At 41.1% G+C, this 16,480-nt stretch overlaps 2 protein-coding genes and 1 long non-coding RNA gene across 4 annotated transcripts; 2 read left to right on the plus strand and 1 right to left on the minus strand.

Annotated features, from left to right (window-relative positions):
* Positions 1-290: 290 nt before the first annotated feature.
* Positions 291-5,256, minus strand: LOC135585115 (uncharacterized). Of its 2 annotated transcripts, none has more exons than XM_065092135.1 (2): positions 3,737-5,256; positions 291-744 (listed from the first exon to the last, which is right to left on the minus strand). In XM_065092135.1, the coding sequence occupies exon 1, from the start codon at positions 4,965-4,967 to the stop codon at positions 3,747-3,749; it is 1,221 nt and encodes a 406-aa protein (XP_064948207.1). In that variant the 5' UTR covers positions 4,968-5,256; the 3' UTR covers positions 291-744; positions 3,737-3,746. The 2 variants fall into 2 exon arrangements, with proteins under 2 accessions (XP_064948207.1, XP_064948198.1); XM_065092126.1 differs by lacking the exon at positions 291-744 and adding an exon at positions 3,287-3,660.
* A 248-nt stretch (positions 5,257-5,504) lies between these two features.
* Positions 5,505-9,886, plus strand: LOC103974836 (uncharacterized). Its single transcript, XR_001976638.2, has 5 exons — positions 5,505-5,944; positions 6,628-6,687; positions 7,409-7,486; positions 8,517-9,332; positions 9,453-9,886. It is a non-coding gene; the product is annotated as an uncharacterized LOC103974836 (long non-coding RNA).
* A 695-nt stretch (positions 9,887-10,581) lies between these two features.
* LOC135612571 (zinc finger protein WIP2-like) lies at positions 10,582-12,415 on the plus strand. The gene is made up of 2 exons (XM_065109019.1): positions 10,582-11,201; positions 11,761-12,415. The coding sequence occupies exons 1-2, from the start codon at positions 10,596-10,598 to the stop codon at positions 12,205-12,207; spliced, it is 1,053 nt and encodes a 350-aa protein (XP_064965091.1). The 5' UTR covers positions 10,582-10,595; the 3' UTR covers positions 12,208-12,415.
* Positions 12,416-16,480: the final 4,065 nt, after the last annotated feature.

The following is a 16,480-nucleotide window of genomic DNA, read 5'->3' on the forward strand; positions in this document are numbered from 1 at the left end:
TAATTCCCAGCATCAAGCTGTTGAAATTCCAACTTGTGAGCTAGCAGTGATTATTAGTGCCATGACTCTGTTTTATCATTGGAATATATAATTTAGCTTCTTGTGGTCAATGGACTCCAATGCAATATGGTTTGAGATCTTATGGATCAACCAACATACGAGTGGAAAGATATCTCAAGTGATCGATGGCCTAAAAGATGCCGCAATCGATTCCTTGAAGCACTCAAACCATGATCAGAAGAAGCAGGGAGAGAAAGGATGAATCTGTAGCAAAATTAAGGCAAAGCAAGTCCAAAGAAAAGATGTTGCAGTAACCATCAACGAAGCTTTAGCATATGCAACATGGTGAAGGCATGATCTCCATCGAGTCCACGGAACAGGGATGACCTATCTCGAGTGTTGTATACCATGCCTGCTACAGGAAGAAGTGGCAACTCATGCAACGTGTTCTACCACACCATGCCATATAAAGCAAGCATACGGCATGCTCTCACGTACGACGAGCTCCACGACGTCCGGCCTCCACACCGCATCGGCTCCGTCGCCGGCGCAGCACGCGAAGCACTGCATTGAGGAGAGCATCGCCGAGAGCGCGTCCAACATGCGGCGGGCCACACCCATCTCCACCTCGTCGCCCCTCGCCTCGAGGGAGGTCTCGCTGTTCCCATGTCACCACCAAGCACTGCATTGTGGCGGTGAGGAGGCGGCTGCTGAACCAAACTCTTCACCACTGCCTATCTCACACTGAGAAAATCCATATCGTTAGTACTTAAAATCCATCTTTACAAAGTAATTTAGGATACCAATAAATATATTTTAGTCAAAAAATAAAGGCTTAATTATTTAGAGACTATTGAATCCTACATATCCATATCATCTATTTTCTCTTGATATTAATTTTCTGCATTTGTACAACCATCTTTTTAACATAACTTAAATATTTGAACCATACTATTTTGGGAGTAGCTTTTTTTCCCAAATATTTCTTTTGGTATTCTGCATTCATTCCAAATTCACAATATAAACCTTTCTTTTAGTTTATCATCTCATAACTATGAATTAGAATTATCCAATAATAATAAAGCCCATAATATTCCAACTAATTGTCATCACCGAATATTATAAAATACGAAATCCTTAATTAAATTATTAAGAGTATTTAAATATTTATAATTTATAATAATTCTTTTCAGATCTTCCTTTAACTGTTCCCATAATAATAATTATAAATTATTATAATAATTTATACTAATTGTCCCTTCATTCTTTTTTGTTTTTGTCTTAAGACTATAGGATCAATCAAAATACCTTTCACAAACTTTACAGTAAGGATGGGTTCTTTGCATAAATTCTTGAAGCATTTCTCTATTGCCAGTATCAACATATTGCTAGATCAACATGTAAACAAGGCAGTAGTATGTCCTGAGGATAACAGTGGTGATTGGATAGGGTTGTCAACAGTTTGAATCCAGCTTACCTGCACTCCCACTCTGCATCAAAGTGGCAACTACATTCCATGTGTAGTAGGGTTTTGTGGCTCCCTGATAGTAAGCATGAGCAATGGCTGACAAAAGTTAGATGCACTGTGAACATGGTTAGCTCTCAGTGCAGAAACTTGATAGAATTCATATCCATTTTGCATCAGTAATAGAATAGATCAAACATGGAAGCTCACCACCTACCAGTGGTTGGTAGTACAGATGTGTTTGATGTCTGTTTTGATCATAGCTTGAAATCAACTCATTTTGGGGAGTCACAAACCTAGATTGGCTTCCATATATTTTCTCATAACCTACATCACCCATTTTTCTTAAGATGATAATCTTTTACCCAAACAAACACTTCACTCAAGAGAGAGAGAGAGAGAGAGAGAGAGAGAGAGAGAATGCTGAAGACATGACTTAGTACTACAACTAATCACCTGATCTTTCACTAGGTTGCTCCAGGAAATAGGTTGAAGAGATGGGAAGAGGAGGTAATTAACAAAGGAAATATGTTCCATTATCAACCTCATATGTCGGAAAATACCGCAACTACAAACTTGATACTCACAAATGGAAGAAAACTCAGGGAATAAGGTTGTTCATTTCTGAATCAGGCAATTTCTTTTACATACCTATGAATCATATATGAACCAATAAAAAATGTGTAAGTTCCAGTGTCATTGACAAACTCCCAAATCCAATAAACAACACAGAAAAGGTATAATGAACATTGCTAATACCATCATATGTGAATCCATAAGACAGAGAGCACTATGATCCTTATTTCGAGTTAATCTCATGATACAACTACTCTTGTATCCAGTCTCTAAGGATCCTCATAGCACACTCATCCACAGCCAGAATTGAGTGGTTGCAGAGTGAATAGCCAACAGGTCTGCAACCTTCTAATTTCAAAACTACCTGTAACAACTACACATCTGATTCACAAGCTATCATGCATATATTGCATCCCATGTTTCATTTTATCTCATTGATGAACCATGATGTTACTCAGATGGTTCATTCAATACAGAAAACCTCTTTTAACAAAGGAGGCTTGATTCTTCAGTTAGGTCACAACCATTCTTGTTTGCTCTTGAAAACTATAGCTACTGGGATCAGATTTCTGAAGGAGGTGACCTTTAGAAAGGAACATGTTTCTCCAAACACCTTTTAGATTGATAGGCATATTTAACAAGGAAATATGCAGGTGCCTCAAGAATTTAGAAGCTTTCCCAAGCATTGACTACTTGATCCTACAGAAATCTAACCTCCTAGAGAACGATAAAAAAACACAGTATTTGGCGCCATCTTCTGCAATCGACATTAAGCAAACAATATAAAACATCAAGGAACATGTCTCTTCATGAAAACTGAAAGATTTAGAGCAGGTTCATAGGCCGGGCACAACATTTGAAGACCTATTGCTGTCGCTGTAACTGAAAAAGTATAATAGTCCATTTCACTGAGTTCTCAATTAAGACAAAAGCTTGCACTGAAAAGAAAAGAGATCAGTTACAACAAATCTCATCACAAGTTCACTAATTTGCATCTCATCTGATGCACAAACATATGTTAATTCTCAAACTCAGAATGACTGATAGCAAGTGTCTCCTTTCTAACTTCTGATCCATGATAAATCACGTCTGGATATCAACTCAACATAGTGAACATCATAGTTGGCAGAAAACATAGGTGCTAAATTACAATGCAAAGTTCATTACAAAACAACAAAAACAACAATTTACTATGATGTTTGGTCAAAATCAGTTCTCATCAAGAAGCAATAGACAGAGAAGAAGTAGAGCATAGAGCACAAGTTGTATTCAGTGAATCCCATATGATAAGTCAAAAGCAAAAGCTCAGATTAGTGTCAGGCCATCTGAGGTTCTCCTTTCAGTTACATTTTTATAGTAGACATAAGACAATAACATGCAACAAATGATTATTAGCTATACAAATTGTTTCACCTCTGGACCAAAATGCTGACTCTGCCAGTTGTCTAGCATGAGAAAAGATAATCCACAATTTCCAAATACAAAAATATATAATTCAGAGTTTAGGTGATCTCTCTATGTGATTTTTTCTACAGATCAAGAGATAAAGTTCATGAATAAGAAAAAGGGTTTGCAGTGTCAATACAACAGCCGAAGGAAATAAGATCTACCGATGGTACCTAAACACAAGAAAGTAAAAGAAGACTATTAACAACCTACAAATGCAAATGCTTACTGAACAGGATAGTATCTTACGTTGCTGTAGCTAGTTCCCTTGGATGTCTTGCTCCCTGTCCATGGATCTCAGGATATCCAGCTCCAGCTCCTTCTGCCTCACTTGCAATGCCATGCGTTCATTTTCCAATTTCAATCTCTCATTCTCCAGCATCAGCCTCTCGAGCTCCCTATCCTTCTTGCCACGGAATCTCTGCCACTTGAAGTGTCGCTTCTCCAGTTCCAGTGCTTCAGCCTCAATCTCCACCCTTTCCTCTTCAAGCTGCAATGCACGTCCTTTAAACCACTGCCTCTGTTCCCATGGTGACTTTGTTGTGTCATGAAGCACCACATCCATCTCGGCCCTGAAGCTCTCTAAACCCTTGTTGCCCATTTCATCGCTCCTGTCATCATGATCCCCATCATCACCATCCTTTTCATCATCTTCATCTTCATCGTTTGCATGACCATCACCATCCTTGGAAGTAGCGACTTTTGGGACATCACAGACCTGCAAATCGATATCATGGCAATTCGGTATCCTCTGCCCATTGTGATATGCGCACATTTCCCGGTAAAAGAGGTGTTTGGAGCTTAAGATCTTCCTCACGTCTTCCTTAGCCTTCGGAGAGATATGAGACATTGAATCCAAAAGGTGAGGATTCTCGACCACCTGACAGGATGTCCCTCGTCCAAGGATCTCGTTGAGCCGCTTGTATCGCTTGTTGAGGTCATTGAACTTGTCCTCGCACTGCTGGGGCGAAACATAGCAGCCCTTCTCCAGCATTAACTTCGACACCGTCTTCCACTTTCCTTTCTTCTGGAGGGAGGCCCCGTGCCTCCTCCGAGCCGCTGCTGATCCGTTGAGGATCTCCAGACTACCGTCGTCGTGATCACCGACGAACGCCACCACTGAAATCAGCAGCCGCACCACTTCGTCAGTCCACTTCATGCGGTGCCAAGGCGAAGCCTTTTTGCTGCCGCCAGCCTCGGAAGCAGGCAGGGAGTCGGGATCGTGGCCGTCCTCCTCGCCTGCGACGGCAGGGAAGTGGTCCTCGTCGTCGCTTGTGGCGGCGCCCACGGAGGAGGGGACAAAGAGTGAGGCCATCTGGCGGTCCGAGTCGAGGCCTCCTCCGAAGACCGGATGGATGTGGGAGTGGGCGTGGGCGTGGGTGGGAGCGTGGTGGTGGCACTGACCGACGGAGGGGTCAAGGTCAAGGATCCCGGTGGCCGAACCAGGGAGCAAGCCGCCGCCCATCATCGGATTATTCATGTCCTCTCTCTCTCTCTCTCTCTCTCTCTCTCTCTCTCTTCTCTCTCTCAGTGTGGGGCAACAAACATCGGCGGAAATCCTAAAGCATCAGGAACGAAATCCCTGCAAGAAATCCCTAGATTCGAATGATTCCGTGAAAAAGCAACAAAATAATTAGGGGAAATGTATCGTATATGTCCTAAACGCGAGGATCTGCACCAGGAAATCGGGAACTTGAGACATGCGTAAGGAGAGGGAGGGATTTAGGGAAGAAACTGGACCTCGGAGGCCGGTCGGAGAAAAACCGGCGACTTTCGAGAAGTAGAGAGAAGCTTTCTTCTAATTACTTTTATCATTCAATAAAATTACAATATAGCCCTTCCATAGCAGAGTTCTGTACATCACTGTACGATGTTGCTCGTCTTGTGGGTAATTACGTGATTTTCAAACTTCTTATAGGATATATATGTAAAAGAGACGAAAAGAAAAAGAAAAGTATGTTTCATGGCTCCGAGCCGGACCGGTTGGCCCAACATTTTCCGGTTCAATAGAACCGTACGAAGGGCTACAGCCGGGTCTTTGTGGCCTCGAACCGGGGAAACAAGAGAAGCCGGCCGGCCATGGCGGAAACCCAAGGTTTTGGGTCTCGGCTCCGCTCGCCCTTCCCTCTCTCCTCGTCTCACTTATGGCTGGAAACGCAGACATTCAATTCGTATCCTCCTCCATCAGGATTCCTCTTCGCTCGCTAGGGCAGAACATCGGGCCTACGCGGGAGGGACGAGGAGGAGCGGGTTTCATCAGCGAGTTGCCGGGAGAGACGCTGGAACAGGCCGATCTGAGGACCGCGCTACCGGAGCGCTGAAGTTCTCCGGCCGAATTCGGTGCTCACAGTGTGGGAGGTGCAGGAGGACGTTCTCAGGATTATCCATACCGGCTGTTCTCTTTGTGCGTCGCCTGTTGCCTTTGACATTAGGGATGGTATCCGATTGGTCTTTCAGGTAAAGATCCGAACTTGATTTCTAATTATTGTTATTTTGGGTTCCGAAATAAAGAAAAAGAGAGCATCGATGAATACAAAGAAACTCATATTGTGCATTGTTGCATGGTTCCTTTTGTACGTGCTATGATGTGTAAGTGACAAATCTTAGTAGCTGCGTAATTACGGTTTATATTTTGTCTAGAATACTCACTTAGAATGTGTTATATGGCTAAGCACAGAGGCTAAAGGGATTTCAGTACATTGGTATGCTTCAAACAATTAGTTCTCTGTTCTTGTAGCTGCTGTGGTGTTATTTTTTGGCTCAGGAATCCTATATTTTTGAACCAAACTTTACCTCTTTGATTTTCCAATCATAATCTGGAAAATGTACCAAAAATCACCGTCACGGTTAAGTTCTTGATTGTCTATATATCTGTGCGATGCTCATCAAATCTGCTGCCAACTTTTTGCAACTTGTTGCACATAATGTAGATTATCATATAGAATTTCATTTTTTATTTGCAATAAAATTTCAGTGGCAACGGTTATGATGAAATGCAATTTACGAAGTTGGAAAGTGTCTATACAAATTCTGTGATCAGATCTCCTCAATGTCTTTTATCTTAGCTTTTAAATTTATTTCTGTTAAATGCTACTTTTCCCTTTTTCTTATTTAACCTTTTATCATCGTTGTACTGGCAGTTTGTGCTCAATGTGGAACAAGAGCTTCCTTGCCTTCCTGAGTGGTTGTGTTTCAACAAGGTTAGTGCTCATGCTAGACAAGGCTATGAACTTGGGTCTGCATGTCTTATGGTTAGGTATCACTTCTTTGTTGTTCTGTTGGCATGAAAAATGTAATTGATATGAGATGAATATGAGCTTTCTTTGCATTGTGACTGTGGAGAGCCAAAATATTTCATTTTGGCGGGTACTAGTTTGGACAAGGGTTTGTCTTCTCTTCTACTTATGTGAGTTGTAGCATTTTAACTTGCTTTGCAATTATTTTTGGGTTACAACTTGAATTTTTCATTTACTTGAGCAAACCTTTTATGCAGTTTCTTCACAAGGAAGATAATCTTGTCTTGTATCTTTAATCTTTATAGTAACACTAATGAAATACACTCTAAGCTTCATTTTTTATATGGCTACTTTATTAATGCAATTGGGAATTGCCTTCAATTGTCAGTACTTAAGATGGACTGTCTGTAGATCATTTTTATGAACTTCTATCGATATATTTTTTCAAACATCTTCTTTTCAAAACCTTTTACATTTATCCTTGAATCAGAAAGAATAAACAACAGGATTATGAAATATTTGGCAACTCAAAGACATAATTATAAAAACATCTAGTTTTGCATTTTTTTTATAAAGATCTAATTCTTTCTGGACTAATCTGCTCTTGTGAATCATAGTGTTTCAGAGCCCGTGTGTTTGGTAACTTTTCATCTCATGAAGCATTTGCTATTGGTGGGTCAAACAGTGTCACAGGTTATGAAGAAGGTGCATAAGTTGTGGTTGTTCATGTGCAGTTGGATGCTGAGAAATCTCCTTTGGAATGGTGAGTTTTGAGTTTTAATCATTCTATAATGTTCTTGCAGACTTGCACCATAGTTGTGAGTTTCCAACTGAATTAGAATAATGGGGAAGTATAAATGGGTTAGAATTAAACCTGCTTAAATCATTTATACCTAAATCTTATTCAAAAGACTAGTTATTTCTTTTTGACAAAATTCTGAAATAACTAGGTCCGATTTTGTCTTTAGGACTTGTGTCTGCTCTGTTACAAGCAGTTCATGTATAACATGTTACTCTTCTAAGATATTTATCATTCATATTTTTTTTCCCAATTCCATGTAAACCTAAATACTTAATGTTTACAGCTTCTGTTACACTTTTGAATTAAATGAATAATCTTGATGGGCTATCTTTGGATTTTGAACTACCGAAGCCTTTTTCGCTTGTGCCTGCTTAGAATTGTGACACCAACTTTGCTGCTTGCATTGCTTTTGAATTAGGTAGACATAGAATGATCTAAGTCTGCCCAAGTCATCTAGCTGCTTGCCTGGAATCCACGATGTAGTCAACTTAATCTGCAGCAAAAAATTAGGGAGCATGCATTTTGACCTCATCTAAAAACATTTTCCATATGTTTGTAAGAAATTAGTACTTTATATCTTAGAATTTCATTTTAATTTAACCTTTTTCCTAAAATGAAAAGAGGCCTTTTCAGTGATGTTTATGTTACCCCAAGACAAATCTAAACCAAAGCATCATGTGTAGGTTCTTGTGTTAAAATTTGACATTCTTATCATATCTTCCTTTGTAGCATGGACCACTAATACGTGCTTTTTCACATTTCAAGCATATACATTCAGTAATGCATCATAAGCAAAGTATATTCGGAGGCAAATTCAAGCAAGGGCCAAAACCTGCTCATTATTATTTTTTTACTGGAGGAAAATAGGAGTCGGTTAAGTTCCAAATGATGGAACATGTCACATGTTAAATAGATAAAGATATTTTCATTAAGTGTGCATAAGTAAAATGACAAAATTAATACAGGTGTCTTACTTTCCTGCCCTTCACAGGTGATCCAGCTGAAGGGCGAAACCAGGCAATGGATCGGGTTATGGGATTGGTATTCATGTGGACTTCTCGTTGGGGCCTATCTTCCTGGAGTATGCATTTGACGTTAAAAATACGAGGAGGTTTCACTTTAAGAGTTGGATATCACCAGTAGCTGTTCTTGCATGTTTGCTTCAAAAGAATCTGTCACATTGCATAGGTCTGTCACTTTTAGTGTGTCTGTGGTTGTCCTTGCTTAATGGTATCTTGCTTTCCAAACAGCACAGCAACTTGCTACATGGCTTTCTGGCATATGTGGCTGCAAGTTTAGAGAATCTAGGGTATGGAAAAGCCATCAAACTTATAGACCTTATGACACAACGTGGGCATGAACTGTTTGGTCTCGAGTTGAAAGAGAAGTTTGACATACAGAGGAAACGGCGAGCAGAGTCTTTCTTGGCTTGGAATTTTGACCAATTAAAGCCTATGATATAGGATATCATAGTTTTCTCCAAAAAATTTCCTTTTTGATAACCTGACTTTTCAAGTGCTTGAAATTACACTCAGGAATACTGTGTAATTGTGAATATGTTATATTGTAGCATATACTGATCCTTTTTTAGTACCATTTCAAGTCTCATAATAAACATCAGCTTGCTTGTGATTTCTTGGAACTCCTGATCTTTATCCTTGAAGACTACATGAATATTACTCTTGATCCTTTTGGGCTGCAAAAGTTGAATGCAGAGATTACTCAAGCTGCAGAAACTGCTTCAGATGACGATGATGAGTCAAGGAAAGGTGTTCTGGCACTGTTGGCCACTTTGGTTTGTGTTCAGGTATGGGAATCCATCATCGTTTTATTGTCTATTATGTATGATACCATGGCCACAAAAATCTGTTGCCAACACTTGCAACGCATGTATGCTATGACTCAGTGTTTCCTGTGCTCTTATCAGGTTTTGGACCCTCCACTATAACCCATGGCAGGACTTTGAATGAGCTTTGCTAGTGCCAAAAGGAAAAGGAAAGAAAATTAAGAGAGAAGTGGGGGCACTCAAGCCAAATCCTTTGTGAAAGGGAAAGCCCGATGAATGAGCCGTTTACTAGCAAAGAAAGAAGAGGAGGAGGGTCTTTAGACATTGTACCATTCATGCCTCTGTTCAAATAAACCTTTGAGTTCTTTTCACTTTATGTTGCATGAAAAGTTACATGTAGTTCATGTGGCTATCCAATTCCACCACCAAAAGGAAAAGAGAAAGCAAAAGCTCGACATCTTTAGTCTCAAGTTAAAAGTGTATGTATGGATATTTAGGTTGATTTTTGTAGTTAATTGAGTTTGTTTCTATCAACTTCTGCTTAACATTTGAAGTAGACGATTTAAACTTATTTAGTTAATAGGTCAATTGTTTGAATTTTTTTTCTGTTTTTTGTTTTCAGCCAAAGAAGTGTAAACATTTTATTGCTGTATAAAAAAAAATGATTATATTTTGAATTGTTCAGTTGCTTGTTGTTGGACAAGAATCCTTTGCTCAAAATGTTGATGTACCAACTTCATTGGGGGACCCTCATCCCCATCAAAATGCCAGGTCTCATCTGTCCTTGATCAAATTGATGTGTGCAATCAAGCGCAAGCAGGACTAAAGAGTAAAGCTAAAGCCAAATGTATGCCAAAATCTACCATTTATTTTTGATATCTCATCTTGTTTTCCATTTTTTACATTCCCCTTCTGTTCTTTGTTTTCTTGATCTGGTGATTATTCTTCCTATTATTTCTACTATTATTATTATCATGAGTATTTGTTCTCCAATAGTCTCTGAGTATGAGTCTGCTCCTGCTCTCAGGTAAATCTTAAAACCATCACTCCTATCAGTCACATTTTTATGTGAATAACAATAGTTTTCACATTAAACAAAAACAATTGTATTCATGATTTCATATGAGATTGACATGAGTCATGGTCGTCGTCATCATCATCATCATCTCTCTCTCTCTCTCTCTCTCTCTCTCTCTCTCTCTCTCGTACATCCACGCATGTGTCTATAATAGGTGTGTTTCCAATCCACAGTTCACACCCTCTCCAAGCAAGCATCCTTCAACCATGGCAGATCCCTACGCCAATTCTCTCCAAGGATTCTTCAATTGCCATCCCTTCACCTCCCACCCCTCCTTCTCTGCCCTCCCTCTTCCCCGGCACAACATCCTCACCAACTTCACAAACTACGCCACCTCTCACCTCCCATCACCACTGCCACCACCCCCACCCGCGTCCCCTCCCCTGAGGGAAGCCCTTCCCCTCCTCAACCTCGCCCCCACACCGCACCACCACCAGGAGGAGGAGGAAGCCTCCTGTAGCTTCTTGGAGGAGGATGCTGAAACTGCTACTGATGAGAAGAAGAAAGTCTCGCAGGACGACGGAGAGAACGAGGAGGATGCTGTGACAGTGGCCCTCCATATCGGCCTTCCAAGTCCCAGTGCAGCTGATCTCAGCTCCATGGTCTTCTCCGCTTCAGTAGATGAAGAGAAAGGTCGTGAAGAAGATAGAGATCATGACCTCGGTGACGATGTTCCTTTAGGTTATCCTGCGATAGGGAGGCTGAGGAGGGGACAGTACTGGATTCCCACTCCTTCTCAGATCCTCATAGGCCCTACCCAGTTCCCTTGCCCCGTTTGCAGCAAGACCTTCAACAGATACAACAACATGCAGGTCGGCTATACCATAACCTCTTCTTTGTTTGTTGATCTAATTGGAGTTGGAAGGCGCCTCCCTCTTCGTTCTTGCTTGCTTTCTTGCTCGCTTTCTCAGTTTTGCTGGGGTAATAGTTCTTACATCAAGCCGTATGTGTGCCTGATCCGAAACATTGAGCACCTTTTCTCCTTTTCATGTGATGGAACTACACAGACGAGGAAATGCTCTCATACGCTTCGTATGTAGCACTTTTGGAGTCTGTTTGGTTGTCGTTTGGCTGCTGTGAAGGGATCCTGAAAAGGTCTCAGTGCTTCAGGGGTTATTCAGATGGGAGTTCCATCTTCAGCATCTCCTGAATCCAATATCCACCCACTGACCTTGAAACACAAGCTTCGAGAGCTTCAATTAATGCATGCATGCATGCATCATCATCATCATGATCTCTCTCTCTCTCTCTCTCTCTCTCTCTCTCTCTCTCTCTCTCTCTCTCTCGGGGTGTCCACCCACTTGATCGCAGCTTCTTCTTGTTTGGCCGCTGAACTCTCTTGCTTTCTTTTGTGCATGGCCACCACGAAAGATGCACATGTGGGGGCATGGATCGCAGTACAGGAAAGGGCCAGAGTCGCTGCGAGGCATCCAACCGACGGCGATGCTGCGGCTGCCGTGCTACTGCTGCGCTCCGGGTTGCAGGAACAACATAGACCACCCGAGATCGAAGCCACTGAAGGACTTCAGAACCCTGCAAACTCACTACAAGAGGAAGCACGGCATCAAGCCCTTCATGTGCCGGAAGTGCGGCAAGGCCTTCGCCGTCCGAGGCGACTGGCGAACCCATGAGAAGAACTGCGGCAAGCTGTGGTACTGCACTTGCGGCTCCGACTTCAAGCACAAGCGGTCACTCAAGGACCACATCAAAGCATTCGGGAGCGGGCACTCCGCCTACGGGATCGACTGCCTCGAAGAGGACGACGAGCTGTCGTCTGAGATCGAGCAAGACTCCAACCATCGTCATCAGCTACCGTGAACCGGAGTTGCAGTCTACGTAGATATCCCTTGCTTGATCATGAACATGTAAGAGCTTCTGTAGTCTCCAATCAGCTCCCTTCCTCTTTGCTCTTCCTTGTGAGTGTTAAGACCATGCAAGACACTAAATACAAGATCATGTGTCTTGTAAATCTTGCTAGGCGAAACCCTGGCAATTTGCTCTAACCTTCAGTGCTCGACTTCTCTATGTCCGGTATCATCATGAAATCAACTGGTTGGATAATGTTTAGACTAAGAGTGGATCAATATCTGCTTCTTGATTGTTCTTCTCTTACCTATACTCAATTTCTCAGCTTGATCTTGTAACCAAGCAACTCACTCGTTCTTAAATTGTTATTATTAATGATGAAATCCCATCCATCTCTTCTCCTAAAAAGTAACAAGCAATTCCGGTCATGATTTCTTAGGCAAAGAAATCACCATCCTTTCTGGCTACTCTCCACATTCTTTGCCTATGATCAGATGAAGAGGTGTGTGGTGTGCGCAGAAGAAAACTCATGGCTATAGCTTCTAAGGCAGCAGAAGAAGTATTTATTGTCCTATGCATTCAGAGGCTGTACCTGATGTGTTGCAGACACATTCCTCCTGTTAATTCTCCTTCTCTATTTGCCAGTCATGCTCTCTGCTGCAAGTGTAACCAAGTCGCAGTCTCGAAAGCAGAATCCTCAGGTGGAAAAGCTTTCCAAAATCCTGCAATCACTTTGCATTTTTTTTCCTTGGCTCAATGAACAATGCAATAAGATAGTTGAGGGTTATTGAATGAGTGAGATGGAATGGAATCCGTAGAATGAATGCACAAGATGGAATGTTGGATTCTGACCTCAAGCACAGAGAAAGAGAAAACAGTCAACAAAAGACATCTTGCCGTATGTCATGTCAACCTCAGTCTGTTCATCCCTCTGAGTATGAACTATTAGAGTAGTTTAATGTCTGTTCATGAGAGCCCACCTAAGTGACTTAATCTAAGCTTGATCAGTCTATGCTATGATGATTGGTCATGTATTTATTTGTTCCCATATATCAGAAAATTAGTGAATGATGTAAGATTAAATGGTACTAAGTTAAACTAAAAGGTGATGTATAATCAATATAAAATATATGTAGCTAATCTTACAATAGTTTATACATTTTTTAATACTTTACAAACTCAATTAAATGCATTAATATCATTATCATCATCAAATCATGACATTATATGTGGGCTTCTCTACAGATACAACTCACAACAATATTTGAGCAAGTCAGTTGATGGAGAAAATGGTCTCTCTCTTCCTTCTGGCATTTTAAGTTTATCAAATCAGATTGGAATCCTCAAAAAGGTTTACAAGAATGAAAGCTAAAAACTCTTGATCTGAGTTTAGGATTCATTAAAACAAGAACAAGGCCTTTTCCAATTAGAAACCATGTTTAGTACTTTGGTATTTTGTTGTTGGATTGTGTAACAAGGCGAAAAGAAAATACAATTTTGTTTAAGAATATTCATGTATAACAACATAAACTATGGATTAGTACTATGCATACATTGCTAAGAGATTGAGAATTATATAAATCACATTAGTTTATGAAGTTTTCTTTTTCTTATGTCATGAAATATTACAAGAGATTCCTCCTTTATCATACATGAAGAAAGTGGACAAGAATTGACACCTCTCAAAGGATCTGACCATATGCTTGCCCTGTGGATGACCCATTGTTCTTCAAGCACATGCAGCCAGCCAAATGATGAAGCGAGACAGGCACAAGAACTGTTGACAAGATGGAACAGAGAGGAGGAAGGGAAGAAATGCAAGATGATTGCCTGCGTTGGGACGCCTCATCTCACTGTCTCCTTCCCTTGTCTTCTTGACACCCCAAGGCCCCTCCAAACCCCACACTCTTCATATCTTTGTGTCATTTTCAGGACCTTGCAAGGGAGGATGAGTGTTGGTGTAACTTTGTCCAGTACATCACTCATGAATCCTTCGCGTGTATATATATATATATACACACACTTATATGCATTTGTGATTCTTCCCCATCTCTGCACATTCCACCATATGGGGACAGCACTGTCTCCTTAAAGAAGAAGGTGTTGCAGTTCTTTCAGATGTCCAAACAAAAAATTCCTAGTGTTCTTGGCACTTGCACCAGTTTTCCTTTTCCCACACTAGTCTTATGGTTCATTCTTTGGATTCTTAGAATACTCACTGACATGGTAGTTTGATCTTTATGTTTTCAATTGATGGACTTGTCTTCCTTTGCTAAATTACCTTTAGAACTCTTTCTTCTCCTGCTTTTTCTCATTCTTCTTTTCTTATCAGACTGGGAATGGCAAGAACTTTCAGCAGCAATTATTGGAACAACATGGTAGCTGATTGTACAGCACCATCACCGGTGAATATGACATTACATGCGCTTTGGACAGCTAAAACTATGTGCAGTGTGGATCCACTTTCACCAATAGTTCAGAAGAGAATAAATTGTTTTGATCGGATAGAACAATCAGCAAGATAGATATAGATTTGGAAGGATATGATGGCATGAGTCATACTCAAACCGATGAGATTAAACATCAACTTAAACCATTTAAATTGAACAGCTAAAAGTTAGACAAAACAAAATATATATTATCCACACTTCCAATTCTTAGCAATATGAGACCATTCCTTTGTTCTTCTTCATTATAATGATTGAAATGTATCTTGCAGTGATCATACAGTCAGCGGAAAACACATTCCAGGGAACTTTTCCAGGATCACAGCCAATAACTCGATTGAATTAAATCATAAAAGGATATTAATTGGATTTATATAGTCGCAGTAAAGTGGTCTGAGTCTTACTTTTTCCATTGAAAATGAATTCAGATTCTGAAGATATAGATTATAGACTAATATCACTAGAGAACAAAAGGAAAGCCAATCACCATAATAAGGAATGCAGATCTAAAATACAACGAATATTCTGTACTATGACACAAACAATTTTGACGCATATCAACAATCTCTTTTTTCCCTTGATATGTAGATATCAATTTATAAGATTTTCCCTATCCATGCAAAGGACAAAAGATACACAGAATGCTGACAGAACCTTCCAAATATTTCGTTTGCCTACTAGTATTCATGCATCAGTTGGCTTTCAACTTGCTTGACTTCTGATTTGAACCATCTGTATCTGTTGATGATTGTTTACTTTTCTCACAGACCATATACAAGCATCAAAACAAGATCTTGAAGCACAATTCAAACATATATATATATATCCACTTGTCAAAGCTGATCTTGAGATAATGATTCCATGATGTCTTCGATTCCATTAGATGCATTGACAAGAAAATGGAGTGCAGCAGCTCAAGATCCCAAGTTGGGGGGCAATAAATCCTTACAGCAACACAACGCAGGAAAGGCATGTGGCCTTCTTGGTATAAACAAGCAAGCAGAGATCAGAAGCACATCGCGTTGAGAGAGACATATGTAGGTCCTTCAATGCCAACGCCGGTGCATCTACTTCTTCTCGGTGCCCATGACTGAATGCAGCAACCCTAGCTAAGAGAGCCGGCGCACATGGCGTGCACGCGATCCAGCTTGAACGCGGTGAAGAGGAGAGTCAGTCTCCCCTTCCCAAGAAAGCTTGACGGAGTTGGGGTTGGTTTCTGGTTTCAGCTGATGAAAGGCCTTGGCCTTCAATCATGGTCTGCCTCCTTCACGTCGGGATCAGTTTCCTGCCATGGAGAAGGATCCGGTGCCGAGGAGGAATGGAAGGCATGGTGGTAGGTATCATTCACTTCTTTGCCGAAAGAGCGAAAGGAAACCCCCATGCCGAGTATTCACTGACCTCCCATACCACTGGGGACTAAAGAACATGTCGATTGATGGTTCTTTTCCCCGAATGTGATCCCGAGAGGACGGTGAATGCTTTTGGGATGATTGGCGTTTTGGTGAAACCCCGAGCTTTCTCACCCATGACATGCATGCATGCTCTATATGTAGCTACGTTCCCCATGAATAGGAGGGTGTGGGTGAAGAGGTCATTCACCAACTGTCCTCTTGAGAGGAATGAGGCTGGAGGACGACAATGCATTAGATAGAAGGCCAATCAATTCCTCCAAGAAACAACGAAGAAAGATGGGAGCCCAAAATCCAATTTGATGGCCTGAGTTGGCCCATCACGAATGCGTCCGTACATTGTATACGTCGCCGAACTGCGGGGCCCAATCGACGTTTAATTATGCGCCTCGCTCAGCCGATGCCTCTCTGCGACTTTATCCGTACTGC

This window comes from Musa acuminata, chromosome BXJ1-2 (genome assembly GCF_036884655.1).
Source record: "Musa acuminata AAA Group cultivar baxijiao chromosome BXJ1-2, Cavendish_Baxijiao_AAA, whole genome shotgun sequence".
Taxonomy (NCBI): Eukaryota; Viridiplantae; Streptophyta; class Magnoliopsida; order Zingiberales; family Musaceae; genus Musa; species Musa acuminata.

What these genes read in the sequence shown, in the direction of transcription:
- LOC135612571 (XM_065109019.1), top strand. Translation starts at nt 10,596, where the DNA reads ATGGCAGATCCCTACGCCAATTCTCTCCAAGGATTCTTCAATTGCCAT. An exon ending in ACAGATACAACAACATGCAG is followed by an intron (nt 11,202 to 11,760) that starts GTCGGCTATACC and finishes CCACCACGAAAG; the next exon opens with ATGCACATGTGGGGGCATGG.
- LOC135585115 (XM_065092135.1), bottom strand. Translation starts at nt 4,967, where the DNA reads ATGAATAATCCGATGATGGGCGGCGGCTTGCTCCCTGGTTCGGCCACC.